Here is a 17,322-nt window from a genome sequence, read left to right as displayed (position 1 = left end):
AGTAGAAATATCCTATTTTCCAGAACTGTTTCAAATCCTCTGCTTTACTTTTGGCTTCAAAAGTGTCTTCGGTCTTTTGTATCATTCACTAATCCAAAGGAAAAAAAACACAAAACTCTAGGCAGGATATACTGAATGTATATTAACTTCATATGTTATTTATGATGAGATTTTAATTATAATGGAGAAAATATTTGTTAAATGCATCATACATATGATATAAATGAAACTATTAACTACTTTCCTTTTTTTTTTCCTCCCATGAAAAATGTTACTTTTTTTTTTTCATCTTTTCTGCAACTCTCGTGAGAGGTTTAATTTTCATTTTTTAAATTCCAGTTTGCTAAATACACTGCCTGTAAGACCTCTGTGAACAGAACTATGAAAAGCCAACATTGTGCCGGCGGGCAACTTCCACTCTGCTTTGTCTTGTAAGGTGAAAGAAGGAACACTGAGATGAGACATGCTTTGTGACAGGGCTGCTCTATCCCCACCTTACTCATGTTCTTAAGTAGCCCAGCGGCTCACTAGGGTGTGCATGCTGCCCTGTGGGCATCCACGTGGTTCTCTGAAGAGGAAGGGGCATTTGAGCAGCTGTTCCTTGTCACGTTTGCATTTAAGGCACAAACACACCGACACAACATACCGGCACAAAGATGAAATGCCGATTCACATGGAGACTCAGCTAATTTAGCAAGCTGTGCCAAGCCTTCCAGAATATTTCTTTGTGAGAAACAAATTCTTGGAAGCATCTCTTGAAAGTGTCAATAGTTTCTTTGCATAGGACCAAAATACGTAGATGGCACAATTTGTAATAATAAAGCAAGAGGGTGTCCAGGGGGGAAATACGTTCTCAGCTGAGAATTTAAGCAGTCATATACTATATATATGATCCAGATTTTTTAGGATTTGAACTTATTCGGATAATAATAAGATAAAAGAAGCACTTGTGCTAGTAAGAAGGCAGAGCTGGGATCAAAGGCTAAAACGATTTAAAGAATCTGAAAATAGAGAAGTAAAAAGAACTAGAAAAAATTGGGAGATTACTCAAAGGCTCTTTTAAGATTTTTCATGTCTCTCTGGCAGTAAAAAAAAAGAAAAGAAATTCTCTTTGTAAATGTTCAGGACCTTGATATCAAATGCATCCTGCAGCCCTGTATTTTTTTTTTTTTTTAACACACCGTCGGTCTTACATAAAGATGATGATGCTCACTATGTCAGTTAGCTATAACTGTATATATAGAACATTGACTTTTTAAGAACATGCGATTCTTCATTTATGGATTTCAGGGTTCCAGAACCCCCCTAAAAGTGTACGCAAACATTTAGAAAGAGTCATGTTCTAGTAAGATAAAAGAAGCATTTATGCTAATGAGAAGACATAGCTAAGGTCAAAGGCTAACACTATTAAAGAAACTAGTAGTAGAGAAGTAAAAAGAACTTATAAAAATTAGGAGATTACTCAAAGGCCCTTTTAATATTTTTCATGTATTTTTTCATATCCATTTTCTTGGAGGAAGAGGGTCTATGTTATTTTTGGCAAGAAAGAAAGTATAACCCATAAGGAATCTGAGTTCAAGACCTATTCCCCAGTATCAGGACCATCTGTCCACAGGAGTTCTTAAACTTGTAAAACTTTACAATGATTAAAGTTTTTATAAACTGAATGTTATCTGAATGTTCAAGTTATACCTTAAATCTTATAAAGTTATACCTTCAATCTTATAAATGTTCCCATCTTGACTTTTCTTATACCAAGTGGTACTTTCAAGCTGTCTTAAGTTTTAAACCGTTTTGTAACCTTCTGTGTATTTCTCCTCACCTAAGTCAAAGAACCAAAGGATGATCTGCATGTATTTTGAAACTCACTGATTTAAAACACTAGAGAAAGCAGACGGGGTGCCCCCTCGACATTGTCTGGCTAGCTAGCCCCTCTGTGCTGGCGCGAGAGGCTTTTCCGACATCCCGAACATGTTCTTAAATGACTGTCGAACCTATCATTAACAGTGTTGCCAACATCTGAAAGGGGATGCTTGTGGGTGTACAACTAAGTACACTCACTCACATCACCTTCCTTGTGCTTCTGTTGGCTGGGTGTGTTCTCATTGTCATTTTATCAGTGACTCTCTCTCCTCACTCCTCTCCTGAGTCCTGAAATAGAATAATCTTGGTCTTCCGCCCAGTCCTGCCCCAGAGTCCCTGAGCTAGTTTTCTAATTATTGCCGTTCTGCAGGGTTTCCTGCTGGAGCTTGCAGCTGCACAAACTTTTGAAAAGGAGAGTTCTCTAAGGGAAACCGCACCGCAAGGTATTGAGGGGCCTGTAGGGGCTTGAAGTCACACAAAGGACAAGGAATAAAGAAACCTGCAGTGAGGAATCCGGATGAGTTTTTCTTTTTACCACAGTTTACATTTTTGAATCATTTATTCAGGATCTACTTTGCAAATTAAATCCAATTTTCCTATTCCTTTGATAGTTAGCTTATGGTTTAAGTAGGTACGTGCAAACACTCATCCACATACACCCCATTCAGGGTAACTGGCAACATTCTCAACTGCCGAAATGTGTAAAATATACAACTTTCAATTAAAGAAGATTTCCTCCCCCCCCCCCGAATATCTTTTACTAAAAAGTAAACCACTGTCTCTTTTATGTATATTTATTATACAATATTTTGTTAAATACAAAATAGGCAAATTGTCATGACTGCTACAAAAATATAAAAAGGATAACCATCCTCAGAAGAACAAGTCAACAGAACATGTCTTGTCAAAAGCGATTAATTTTGAAATGTCAAATTGGGAACCTAAACCGAAGTTACTGACTTTTTTTTAGAATGCCTGAGCATATGAAGAAATAAAATGGTTTACTTTTATTTTTCTGTACTGCAGTTTGATTTCCCTTGGCGTATTGAGTTCATGCCAATTTTCCTTAATTCTTTGTATATCCCTCCTGCACCTGCCACTTAGTTTTGCTTATTTGCGGTACTGTCTTCTGCAGTCCTCTACCTGCATCAAAACCTGATAATATATTCACTAGGTCCTAGATTCTCTGCAGCTCCAATCTTATTTGTCATTCCTGGCTTATTTCTAACATCTAAACTACATGCCTTCTGAATAAAAAAAAAGCACCACATCTGACTTGAAAATAATATAATACATGCAATAATTGCTCTGATTCTATATCAGATAGGGTTTTGCATGAACTATAAAAAATATTCATAATTATTGTTAAAAGACTTTGAAGACATTTTATTATTGGCTCCATATTGTAAGCCCTTTGCTATACAAGTGGTCTACATGGATCTGTTACTGGTTTATAGAAAATTGGATTGTGAATTCATTTCCTAACATCGCTAGTCAGGGGACAGTAATGAGGATATTAAATAAAGGTTTGGCTATTTGAGTTTAAGGCACATCCAAATCTCTTTCCAATGGGTAAAGAAATAAATAATATTAAATTTCATTATTAAGTATATATTTAGTGTTTGCAGATCTCATTTTTGAATCCCCATGTGTTCAAATTTCTCCTGCTCTTTGATTCCGTGTATAGGCAGAGGGGTCCTGCGGTATTGCCAAAGCCATAATGTGAAGACAACTAGTCACTCCATCTTTGCCATTTACTGTGACCCTAACACGTGTCAGACACAGAAAGAAGCTTAGGTAAAAATATCAAAATATCAAAAGAGGTGTTCTACATACAGCACTCTATTTAAAGAACAGGCAGACAAGCTGAGATGGTGCTTTGGAAGAACAGCCCCTCAAAATGAGAGAGTTTCCAAGACTAATCGCAAAGGAAGTATTAAGGAGATTTTAAATATTGATTTTATTTTCTCAGAATTCATCCATTTCTAAATCCCACATGCTGCCTGTTTTCATTGTTTCCTCTTTCACAGGCTTAAGTTAAAATTGACAAAGCTTGTTGGTTTAAGGCTATGTTTCAGTTTGGCCTGGAATCCAATCTACATGTATGAGTTACTTTATTAGTGGAAAATATTCTTTTCCGGTCTCCCACAAGTGACTGAAAACTGACGGAAAAATGCAAACTAGAATTTTGTTGATCCAAATCATACTCAACCTAGGATATCATTTTCTAAGTAATCATCAGCTAATAAATATTCTTTTATATTTTATAAATAGGTTTTGTTTTTAAGATACATAGTAATTTTTAGATTTTATGTAAATTTCAGATATCATGTGATGGCAGATAATTATTGTAAAGTGACATAGAACACCAAATCAGTAAAATTTCCATATATTGCTCCGTTGTTATTATTGCAAAATTTTATTTCTCATTGACTTTCTCTGCTTTCATTTGTGTATGTTAAGCATGTAAAACCCTCAATTGTATAAAATATTTTGGTAGACGTAGAGTCTGTCATAAAGTGAGTCATCAGTCTAAGACCTTATGTATAATAAATAGTCAACGGCATATTAAAATGTTCTATCTATCCCACTTTTAAGTACTGTTTGACTACAGAATTAAATAAAAAAATAACTATATATAGCAAAGAGAGCAAGCTTATTATCATTTTAGAGTATATGCCTGATAACATATTTAGAATAAACATTCATTCATTCTTTCATTATTATTATTATTATTATTATTATTATTATGAGGTGGGAGAGACAGGCTCCTGCATGTGCTCTGATTGGGATCCACCTGGCAAGCCCCCTACTGGGTGATGCTCTGCCCATCAGGGGCTGCTGCTCTGTTGCTTGGCAACTGAACTATTTTAATGCCTGAGGCAAGGATATGAAGCCATCCTCAATCCCGGGGCCAATTTGCTTGAATCATTTGAGCCATGGCTGTGGGAGGAAAAGAGAGAGAAAGAAAGAGAGAGAGAGAGTAGCAGGAGGGGTAGAGAAGCAGGTGGTTGCTTCTCTTGTGTGTCCTGACCGGGAATCAAACCCGGGAGGTCCACATGCCAGGCTGATACTCTACTGCTGAGCCAATTAGCCAGGGCCCATTTTTTGTTAAATAATGGATTTTTTAATTAAAATCAAAGAAATAGAATTTTATTTTAATGGGGAGAAATACAGTGGGAAAGACTTTGATATTAAAAATATAATTTCCGTTTTATCATTCTAATTTCTTCTTTCCCTATCTCCTTCCCTTCTCTCCAATCTTCTCCCCTCTCTTTCCACTTTTCATTCTTCTCTTCTCTCCTGTGATTTTCTTACTTCATTGGGTGACTACTCTATGAAAGGCATTGCATTCATTATGTGAATATACTTGCTATTCAACTTTCAGCCAACTACTTCCTGATGTGTTTTTGTATTTGAAACTAAAAATAACAAGCCTTTACTAGATCTTTCTAGAAATGAGAAAGTTTACATAGTCATCCCTCAGAATCTGTACTGAATTGATTCCACTCCTCCTCTCCAACCAAGAAACCAAAATCCATGGATGCTCAAGGCCTTTATATAAAATGAGTTGCATTTGCATAGACCCTACATAGCATATAGAATTTAGCATAGTGCTTGGTGTGTGGCAAATTCAAGTTTTGCTTTTTGGAACTTCCTGGGATTTTTTTCTCAAATATTTTCCATCCGTACTTGGTTGAATCCATGGATGCAAAACCCTTGGAGATAAAGGGCTGAATGTAAATAGCATGAGTAATTGACAACTGTTACATAAATATTGATTTCAGGCTTGGAGCTTTCTGGGTCTCCTGATTCAATAATTCTATAATTGCAGTTAGTGTAAATTAGCACCATCATTAGGACAGGTTTTGTGATTCTTTGAAGGACACAGCACATATCTTCAGGAACCCTCAAAGTACTGTGACATAGAGTCAGCTGAGAGAAAGCAAACTAATTACCGCCAAGTGGACATCAAACTTTGGCCAAATTTTTATAGTGCCATGGTATAGGTCAAGGGAAGAACCGCTTACTGTGCTCAAATTGCTCGTGCAAACTTCAAGGATCATCAGTTCAGCTACTGTATGGCAGAGAAATACTTGAGGGTTTTTTTTTTTTTAAATATGAAACAATGAAAATTCATGACTATGGCTTAATTCCATTACAAAAGTATAAAAGAAAATTCTCAGGAAACAAGCGATAGTTGAATGGAAGAGGATAAAAATTACCTTGGAAATCATAGCAGTCATTACTGAAAAGTACAGAAAGTTTATAAGGATCACTTATTAGAGTTATATAAAAGTCAGGAAAAGTGAGTTAACTTCAGTTTGAGGGAACAGAAACAAGTTTAGATCTATAAACTTTTTATGAAGCAATTTTATTTCACTTGATTTATATTTAAGTCATGAAAACTGAACTGAGTTTTCTCTTCCATGAAAGCTAGAGGCAAATTTGGCTGAAAGCCTCTTGAAGAATAGAAGCTAGAGTGTTCATTTAGATTCCTCTCTGGAATGTTGTTCCTGCCTCTGTGTTGCAGAAACACCGGCTTGTTCTATTGTTCTCTGGCTAAGCAACAAGGGTTATTATTTTTTTAAATCAGTGATGATGATTAATTCAAGTCATTACTGAACTTCCTTAAGTAATTTCTGCCGAACATACCTTAATCCACCGAGATCTGTCATTAAGAGTTAGGAATTAAGCCATTACAGTACAAATCACCGATTCATCACTGAGATATTAACAATATATACGTAAGCTACATTTTTATATTTGCAACAGCAAAATTCCTGTATAACTGATATCCTTTTTGTTTCTAGGGAGAGAATAAAGCTGGCAAACACTCATTAGAATTAAAATTGCTAATTTTTAATTGACATAATTTTGGTTTTTACTCTATTACTGTGGTTTGGTTGGTCACAAAGCCTCTAACCATGTCAGTAACTATCTAGTGGTAAAACTAAATAGCATTAAAGCATATTTATGGTTTGTTACTTTTTGTATGTTTTAATTAAGTAGACAAGCATAATTAAAAGGCAGAAGAAAACTGTCAATGTGATAATCTTGGGCTGTGTTGGTGTAATTTTGCTTAGAAATGCAAGAAATACGCATTTTGGGATTTTGATTTTATTGGATTTACCAGTCTTCTAACTGTTCCCAGTACAATGAAGGCTGGGCCAGCCTTCCTGAATATATTGGCATCATCATAATTTATTGCATAATTATTAATTATGATAAAAAGATAAGAATTATAATAAAAAACTCCCTAAATCAATATCCTAATGCTGTTTTGCTAAGACACATATAAAATATAAAGTGGGCCAGGGCACACAGGAGAAGTGCCCATCTTCTTCTCCACCCTTCCCCCTTTCCTTCCTCTCTGTCTCTCTCTTCTCCTCCCACAGCCAAGGCTCCACTGGAACAAAGTTAGTCCCAGCGCTGAGGATGGCTCCATGGCCTCCACCTCAGGTGCTAGAATGGCTCCAGTTGCAATGAAGCAATGCCCCAGATGGGCAGAGCATCGCCCCCTGGTGGGCATGCCAGGTAGATTCTGGTCGGGCGCATGCAGGGGTCTGTCTCTCTGCCTCCCTGTTTCTCATATCAGAAAAATACAACCTTCTGGTACAAGGGAGAAAGGAAGCTGGACAGTTTATAAAATGACAGAGAAAACAGTTTGTGATTATAATCATACCATGGATAATCCATAAACTGATTTACTAAACTTGAAAATTGCATTTAAAAATGTTCAATAGCCTATATTTTGTTTCTCTCACTGATAGAATATGGCTTTGGTCAGGTTGTTATTTTTAGGGAGAAATGCATATTAATTTTCTTTCTCAAAAATTTCTTTCAAATTTTCTACTTTCTAGCTTTTCCTCAAATTATTTTTCTTTAGTGAAAAGAAACTTTAGTTAAATCTCTATATAATCACTAAGTGGCAAAGTAGTTTCAGTTCATCCTTTTTTTATTCTTGAGTTACACATTTGGGATGTGAAGCTCTAGTTTTATTTGTGTAAAAACTTTCTTTAAAGAAGAGGCAGCACTGTGCTGACTGGGTGCTCAGGTTACCAGTTTTTCCCCCACTTTCTGTATACCATTTTCACAGCATTGGGTATCACAAATGTGGTTATGGCATTTAAAAAAGTTACTTGTTGGCCTGACCTGTGGTGGCGCAGTGGATAAAGCGTCAACCTGGAAATGCTGAGGTTGCCAGTTCAAAACCCTGGGCTTGCCTGGTCAAGGCACATATGGGAGTTGATGCTTCCTGCTCCTCCCCCCTTCTCTCTCTCTCTCCCTCTCTCTCTCTCTCTCTCTCTCTCTCTTCCCTCTCTATAATAAATAAATAAAATCTTAAAAAAAAGTTACTTGCATTTCTTTCAACAATGTATTTTAGAAATACATATTTCTGTACTGTGGATCTATCAAGTGTGAGCACAGTCCTACTGCTATGTATAGTGGCAGAAAATTTCACTCAAAGTACCTACCAGCAGGGATCCTGGGGGGCAGTGATCCTCCTCCGGGCACTGGATTCGGAGCCTGGATGCTATTTAAGAATCCTGCCCTCAGGAAGCTGGGGCAGAACGTCTCCACCCCAATGGCCGGGAAGGATCCTTTGAAGAGATAAAAACTGACATTACTTAAAGTCTGCTTTGTGAAAAAGTTGTTGATAATTTAATTGAAATAAAACCTATAATCAACAAAGACATCAATCAACCTTACAAGGAAGCTACGAAATTTTTAAAAAATGGAATGGGTTTTTATTCATAAATTAAAAAAAAAAACCAACCTAGTTTTTTTGAAAGGAAACTTTTAGTTACAACTAAGGAGAGTGTAGAAGCTACAAAATGCTAAAATAAAATTCATAAAGCTACATTTGACAAAAGGGATATAAATGCAAGTTATTGGTGTTGCCTGTTTGCAAAATTCATGTCGGCATGAGTTATAGATATGCAGAAAATAGCCACAAACTCAGTATTAGATCTATGCTGCACAAGAAGGAACAGCGCTTTACTCTAGATCTATTAGTATTAGTGTTTAAAATGAAAACAACTTCTTGTACTTTACAGTAATTACATGTTTTTGAAAGAGTGGGAAGGAAAATAACATACACTGTACTTACTTAATTTGTTATACTTTTCTATTTGGGACAAGACATGAGAGTTTGCAAAGGTAGAACCACATGCTTTCTATTTTTTTATTTATTTATTTTTATTTTTTTGTATTTTTCTGAAGCTGGAAACGGGGAGAGACAGTCAGACAGACTCCCGCATGCGCCTGACCAGGATCCACTCGGCATGCCCACCAGGGGCGATGCTCTGCCCACCAGAGGGCGATGCTCTACCCCTCCGGGGCGTCGCTCTGCAGCGACCAGAGCCACTCTAGTGCCTGGGGCAGAGGCCAAGGAGCCATCCCCAGCGCCCGGGGCCATCTTTGCTCCAATGGAGCCTTGGCTGCAGGAGGGGAAGAGAGAGACAGAGAGGAAGGAGGGGGGGGGTGTGGAGAAGCAAATGGGCGCTTCTCCTATGTGCCCTGGCCGGGAATCGAACCCGGGTCCCCCGCGCGCCAGGCCGACGCTCTACCGCTGAGCCAACCGGCCAGGGCTTGCTTTATATTTTTAAAAAGGAAATTGTGAAGAAAAAAAACACTTAAACTATTTAGAAATTTATCCATAGAATTATATAATGAATCAAAGAATAAAAGAATGTCACAGTGAAAAAGGACTTTAGAGATCATCCTATCAAAAAATTATCATTTTACAGAGCAGCGCACTGAGGCCTGTGGAGAGATAGTGACAGCACAGAGCTGATGGACTCCCGCGACAAACCTGCCCACCATCGATTAGAAATAAGTAATGAGCCACTTCTTATTTGAGAGATTGCTTTCCTCTGAATACGAACTAGAAACCCCGCACTTCGGAGTTGTAGTAACATTATTATTTTTGGTATTCTGATGACCTTTAAACCACTAAAATCATTCAGAAGAAAATTTAATATATATGCAGTATCAGTGCAGAGGCAACACTAGTGTTGATATGGTATTCTAAATTTATATCAAAATGACAGTCTAACAAGTTACACTGATAGCTGTTAAGAAATGCGTCTCATTTGAGATTTCTGAATCCTGTCAGGATCAGCAGTGTTCATATAGAGAGACCTAAGAGCTCTCTCTTCCCATGCTCAGACTGAGCAAGCCCTTTCTTTCTGAGGAGACTTCACTGTTTCTCGACACAAATTTTGCACCTAAAATAAGTTAAAACGTGAGGTTTCTTTGAACTTTGACCAGGATTAAAGAGATCTGGTGTACCACCCACTACATATCTTGCTTCTGTGGAGAAACTTGTTACCAACGAAAGGCCAGCCTTTCTGTAGGTCTTTAGAGATGTATTTATGAAAGCAACATTACAGAGAGTGTTTTTTTTTGTTTTTTTTTTTGTATTTTTCTGAAGCTGGAAACGGGGAGAGACAGTCAGACAGACTCCCGCATGCGCCCGACCGGGATCCACCTGGCACGCCCACCAGGGGGCGACGCTCTGCCCACCAGGGGGCGATGCTCTGCCCCTCCGGGGCATCGCTCTGCAGCGACCAGAGCCACTCTAGCGCCTGGGGCAGAGGCCAAGGAGCCATCCCCAGCGCCCGGGCCATCTTTGCTCCAATGGAGCCTTGGCTGCAGGAGGGGAAGAGAGAGACAGAGAGGAAGGAGGGGGGTGGTGGAGAAGCAATTGGGCGCTTCTCCTATGTGCCCTGGCCGGGAATCGAACCCGGGTCCCCCGCACGCCAGGCCGATGCTCTACCGCTGAGCCAACCGGCCAGGACCTACAGAGAGTGTTTTAATGGGCGAGTCGTAGGCCTGGTACATTGGATTAAAGAAACCACTGAAAGAAAATTATGTACTATGAATAAACTGGGTTTTGTTGTTGCTTTTATGGGGGTTTAGTAAAATTGTCCAGCAGGGCTGAAGTTCTTTACACATGAAGAGATGTGGCAAAGTGCCAAGCGGTAGGCCACAGCTGCGGTGGGACAACTGTCACCGAACAGTGAAATGACTTTCTCCTTTGCTACTGCCCGGGATGTTTACCACTGGGCACAAAGTTAATGTGTGTTTATGCGCAACGCTTCGTTACTGTCTGAAAAAAAAAATGCTCATATGGAAGGAACTTCATCAAATACCAGGTGGAGATAATTATATCCTATATTTAGACTGTATTCTTATTTAAAGTTGCAAAAGAAATGGTGATTTTTACAACTGGGAAAATAATTATGGGAAATTCAGATTTTATTGTATGCCGTGAAAAGCAAAAATAATCCAATTTTAGCTGATTATGGATATTTTGAAGCCAAGTAATAGGATGGCTGGTTAAAAATACTAAAGCACAAGGAGAAAGAATAACATAAACAGACACAGAAAACCAAAAGGGATGTAAGTGCGATTATCTTAAAAGGAAATTTAAAGTAAAACAAAAGCATGTAGAGAGCAGTGTTAATATGCTTCACGTTTCGGGACTTTTATCTGAGTTTTTGCTATTTTTGACAACATTATTCCAAATTGTTATCTTTGAAAAGATTTCCATTATTTTAGCTCCTTGAAAGAAACTAACTACAAATATAATTTTATTGCCATGATTACACTGATGACTTTTTTTTGTGGTTGTGACAGCCTGTTATATTTAATAGTAGCTTTCCTTTTCCTAAACTTGCTGCATCTGTCATAATGGCTTTGCTCTGTTTCTTTACTATGAGGTAAAAGAGCTTTTATTCGTTATAAAATGTCTTCCTTAAAGAACTGTCATTTTTTTTCTTATATCTGAAACAGACAAACAGAAAAACTGGTATACATGAATACATATGATGTGATAATGATGCCTTATCTTAAGGTCAGTCGTATTAATAGAGATTGTATGAAACATGCGGCTCTAAGTTTTCATGATTCAATCAGGAAAACTAAAATTATTCTTTGTTATGATCCCCTTAGCTCTTATTCCACAAGAAATTAAGTTCATGAACCTTTTTGGATTAAATAATTTCAGTCTGATTTACTCTATTTCTTAAGTTGCTAACTCTCTTTGGATTTTTTTAAAGTAATTGTGGAATATATTAATCATTTATATCATAGCTGAAGAATAAACAATGTCCAATATCTGTAGCAGAAGAAATATAAATTTTTATGATTATTTTGTTTTTACATTTAGTAGACTAATTATTTGTTAATATAAATTAGATTTTTATGTGATGAGAGTATTCCTCTAGTCATTATAAGCTTGAAATATAAGATGTGTCACTTAAAATTTTTTTTTAAGTGAGAGGAGGGGGATAGTGAGACAGACTCCCACATGTACCCTGACTGGGATCTACCTGGCAACCCCCAGCTGGAGACAATGCTCAAATCATCTGACCTGTCCTCAGTACCTGGGGCTGACACTCAAACCAATTGAGTCACTGGCTGTGAGAGGGGAAGAGGGAGAGAAGGGACGGGGTGGGGGAGAGAGAGAAGCAGATGATCACTTCTCCCATGTGCCCTGATCAGAGATTGAATGCAGATGTCTGCATGACACTCTATCCACTGAGCCAAGCTGCCAGGCCAACATGTTTTTCTAAATCTCAAATTCAAATACTTGTTTCCAGTTTGCTAGTGATCTTGAGTTGGTGGGTTAAAGAGAGACCAGAGTGTGATTTTAGCATTGTATTGTTTCTAATTTAGAGTTGCCAGATAACTAAGCATCCTGACTTTTATTTATTTATTTATTTATTTATTTATTTTTACTTAGAGGCTGGGAGGCAGAGAGACAGACTCCTGCATGCACCCCAACTGGGATCCACCTGACAAGCCCCGTACAGGGTAATGCTCTGCCCATCTGGGGCTGTTGCTCCATTGCTCAGCAATTGAACTATTTCAGTGCCTGAGGTGAGGCCATGGAGACATCCTCAGCACTCAGGGCCAACTTGCTCGAATTGAGCTATGGCTATGGGAGGGTAAGAGAGAAAGAGAGAAAAATAGAGAGAGAGAGAGAGAGGGAGAAAAGAAGAAGAAGAAGAAGAAGAAGAAGAAGAAGAAGAAGAAGAAGAAGAAGAAGAAGAAGAAGAAGAAGAAGGAGGAGGAGGAGGAGGAGGAGGAGAAGGAGAAGGAAGAGGAGGAGGAGGAGGAGAAGGAGGAGGAGTTGAGAAGCAGATAGTTGCTTCTCCTGTGTGCCCTGACCAGGAGTCAAACCTGGGACTTCCACACACTGGGCCAACACTCTATCACTGAGCCAGCTGGCCAGGGTCAACATCCTGACTTTTTATTTGCTCAATCTGGTAATCTTACTCTGATAAAATTTAAAATTTCAAACAGTTACAGATATCAGATGGACAATAGACATTATTACATAATTAGTGGGTAAGGTAAATTAATGTAAGTCATTGGCTGCATGAATCAGGGATTTATCTGTCTTTTATTAGCTCAGTGGTTCTCAATGCCCCTTAGTGAGTATTGAAAATTGTGAGTGGAGAAAGACAATATTGTTGTTTAGTGGGTAAGGGTCAGGCTGAATGCTAAAGGCATTGCAATAAGTAGTATACTACCTATACAAAGGAGAATTCTCTCTTAAAATGCTAGTAACCCCTATCAAGAAACATAGTATAAAAGTAAAGAACCTTAAAGAAAAAATTGTTAGTCAATAGGTCATGTTATAATACCACAATGTGAAAAAAGTTGATATAGTTTGTATTCTCACATCTGGCTTGATCAATTAATGGAGGATATTGATTACTCAGATTATCTAAAATAATCTGGTTTGTAGAGTAACTAGTTTTCAAAGACTATAATAAAATATATTTAACACAAACTCTATGAACAAAATTCTATTTTATATATATTGCAGCAATCTCTCTGAAATAACTTTACATTGGAAATTAGGTATCATTAAGAATTTGTGTAAGGAAGACAAACTATAAACTTGTATTTCACTTTCCTCATCTGTAAAATGAAAATAACAACTGACCTTACCTCATGGGACTGTTTGTGAGAATTAAAGTAAGTGATCATAAATAAGACAATATTATTAGTGATAATTTAAAAATAAAGCTTTTTTAGGTAAGAAAGTGAGCTAAAGATTGATTAGATATTTTAATGCAGACTACCCCACTCATGTAAACACACTAATCTGTAATAGAAGAAATCCCTTCCTTAAAGATAATGCATCAATGATTTAATTGGGATACCAAAATGTTTAATGAGGGCAATATCCATATAATATGATCTTTTAAGATATGATTCGTTCCAATTGTTTTCATTAGGTTGTATTTTTGCAGATACTCATTTTGATCTATGTGAGGACAAAGAATACACAGGCTTAATTAAAGACAAACACAATTGGCCCTGGCTAATGGCTCAGTGAATAAAGTGTCTGCTTAGCATGTGGACATCCCAGGTTTGATCCTCAGTCAGGGCATACAGAAGACTTGATCATCTGCTTTTCTTCCCCTCCCTCTCTCCCTCTTCTCTCTCTCTCTTCCCCCCTTGCAGCCAGTGGCTTTATTGGTTTGAGTGTAGGCTCTGGGGTACTGAGGATAGCTTGGTTGGTCTGAGTGTCAACCTCAGGTGCTGAGGATAGCTTGGTTGGTTAGAGCATTGGCTCCAGATGGGGGTTGCCAGGTGGATCCCAGTTGGAGTACATGTGGGAGTCTGTCTCTCTATCTCCACTCCTCTCACTTAAAAAAAAAGACAAAATTTAGAATTGGAAACTTAAAACACATGTATGTATATGAAATAAATTATGAATAAAATATATTCATAATTCTCCATGGAAGGTGCTCCAAAATTTTTATTGTTAGAGGTATGCAATCGAAGAATTTTGAAGATCATGTGTTCAAATAATAAAACAGTGAGAAAAATGCCAAAGTATTCATTTATTTTAAGGACTTGAACAATTAGGGTGGAGCCTTGATTTCATCTGGCCCAAGACGTTGATCCTAGAAAACCATGCTGTTCTTTACAGAGTGGTTCTCAATCTTGAATACACATGAAGAAATCTGTAATAACGGCACATGCAAAGACATAGAATATGAAAATTCCATGACTTCAACTCCTAAAATAAGTGCTTTGTCAATTGCAATGGAAATACAAGAATAATCTATTCTGATCTATAAAGAGATCATAAAAAGTCATTGCAAACAGTTTTAAAAATATGTACTTACAACCATATGACAACTAACCAGGCCTTAAATATCAATACATAACATTATATGTATATATTGTCCCTGTATGTGGTGTGAATATTAACTAAAGCCAAGTATGAAAATAAATAGACACTTCCCCCAGGAAGAAATACAAATGGCCAACAGATATATGAAAAAGATGCTTATCTTCATTAGTTATTAGAGAAATGCAAATCAAAACTACAATAAGATACCACCTCACACCTGTTAGATTAGCTATTATCAACAAGACAGGTAATAGCAAGTGTTGGAAAGGCTGTGGAGAAAAAGGAACCCTCACCCACTGTTGGTGGGAATGTAAAGTAATACAACCATTATGGAAGAAAGTATGGTGGTTCCTCAAAAAACTAAAAATAGAACTACCATATGACCCAGCAATCCCTCTACTGGGAATATACACCCAAAACTCAAAAACACTGGTACGTAAAGACACATGCAACCCCATGTTCACTGTAGCATTGTTCACAGCGGCCAAGACATGGAAACAACCAAAAAGCCCTTCAATAGTTGATTCGATAAAGAAGATATGGTACATATATACTATGGAATACTACTCAGCCATAAGAAATGACAACATCGGATCATTTACAACAAAATGGTGGGATCTTGATAACATTATACAGAGTGAAATAAGTAAATCAGAAAAAACTAAGAACTGCATGATTCCATACATAGGTGGGACATAAAAATGAGACTAAGAGACATGGACAAGAGTGTGGTGGTTATGGGGGGGGAGGGGTGGGGGAGGGAGGAGAGGAAAGGATAGGGGGAGGGGAGGGGCACAAAGAAAACCAGATAGAAGGTGACGGAAGACAATCTGACTTTGGGTGATGGGTATGCAACATAATCAAATGTCAAAATAACCTGGAGATGTTTTCTCTGAACATATATACCCTGATTTATTAATGTCAACCCATTAAAGTCAATAAAAAAAGAAAATAAATTAAACTTATCAGACCCTAAATTAATAAATTTTGCACTATTAATGTATAAAATGAATATTACTTCAAAGTACTTTAATTTCATTCCTTTTATATTTTGTTTTATAATAAATACAAAAACTTAATAGAACTAACATAGAAGTTATATGTCATACATTAATTAGTATTCATAAACTACAAAGCTTTGGCTCTGATAGGTGCATGACCAAAAATTTAAGGAGCTGATAATTGAGAATGTATGCATTCAGAGTAGAGATTGTTTCTTCATTCCTTTTTTTTCTTTTTTTTTTTGTGTGACAGAGACAGACACAGAGAGAGGAACAGACAGGACAGACAGACAGGAAGGGATAGAGATGAGAAGCATCAATTCTTCGTTGCAGCAACTTAGTTGTTCATTGATTGCTTTCTCATATGTGCCTTGACTGGGGGGCTACAGTAGACTGAGTGACCCCTTGCTCAAGCCAGTGACCTTGGGCTCAAGCTGGTGAGCCTTGATCAAACCAGATGAGCCTGTGCTCAAGTTGGCAACCTAGGGGTTTCAAACCTGGGTCCTCCATGACCCAGTCCAATGCTCTATCCACTGTGCCACTACCTGGTCAGGCAGTTTCTTCATTCTTAAGTGTTCAGTATTCAGTTCTGTAACTGGTAGATAGTAGCCACTCTGTGATTGTGTGGTTTAGACTAATGATGGTACCTTTGAGCTACAGTATGAATAACTTCAAAGTTCAATGATAACATATAGACTGTTAAATCAAATGCTATGCCAAGGGCTGTTTTCCCTTAAGAATGTTCACTTCTGAACTTTCAAAGACTTTCTCTCTCTCTGAGTTTCTCTCCCTCAATTTGCCTACCTATTAATTTCATTTGTCCTTTCTTTGTCAAACTATGTGTTTCCTTCTATTCCTTGTATATCCCATGTTTTTTCATCTATGTATCTTTCTGTTCTATTTTTTTTTCACTTTTTAAATTAATTTTTTGCAAGAGAGAGAGAGAGGGACACAAGGGAGAGAGATGAGAAGCATCAATTCTTTGTTGCAGTGCTTTGGTTGTTCATTGATTGATTTCTCATATGTGCCTTGACTGGGGGGCTCTAGCAGAGCAAGTGACCCCTTGCTCAAACCAGTGACTTTGGACTGAAGCCAGCGACCTTGGACTCAAGCCAGTGACCTTTGGGTCCAAACCAGTGACCATGGGGTCATGTCAATACTCCCATGCTCAAGCCAGAGACCCTCTGCTCAAGCTGATGAGCCCACGCTCAAGCCAGTAACCTCAGGATTTTGAACCTGGGTCTTCAGGACCTCATGCTGATGCTCTATTCACTGCATCACTGCCTG

The 17,322-nt window shown here is 37.7% G+C and overlaps 1 protein-coding gene across 2 annotated transcripts in view; it reads right to left on the bottom strand.

Moving 5' to 3' along the window:
- The window catches only part of EPHA6 (EPH receptor A6), an 883,820-nt gene that overhangs the window by 186,227 nt on the left and 680,271 nt on the right, over nucleotides 1-17,322 (bottom strand). For both annotated transcript variants that reach the window (XM_066348030.1, XM_066348031.1), the window contains one exon: nucleotides 8,343-8,468. In XM_066348030.1, the coding sequence (XP_066204127.1) occupies nucleotides 8,343-8,468 (126 nt within the window). The remainder of the gene's footprint in view (nucleotides 1-8,342; nucleotides 8,469-17,322) is intronic.

Source organism: Saccopteryx leptura, chromosome 8, assembly GCF_036850995.1.
Source record: "Saccopteryx leptura isolate mSacLep1 chromosome 8, mSacLep1_pri_phased_curated, whole genome shotgun sequence".
Lineage (NCBI taxonomy): Eukaryota > Metazoa > Chordata > Mammalia > Chiroptera > Emballonuridae > Saccopteryx > Saccopteryx leptura.
This window is presented reverse-complemented; position numbering and strand designations above follow the sequence as displayed.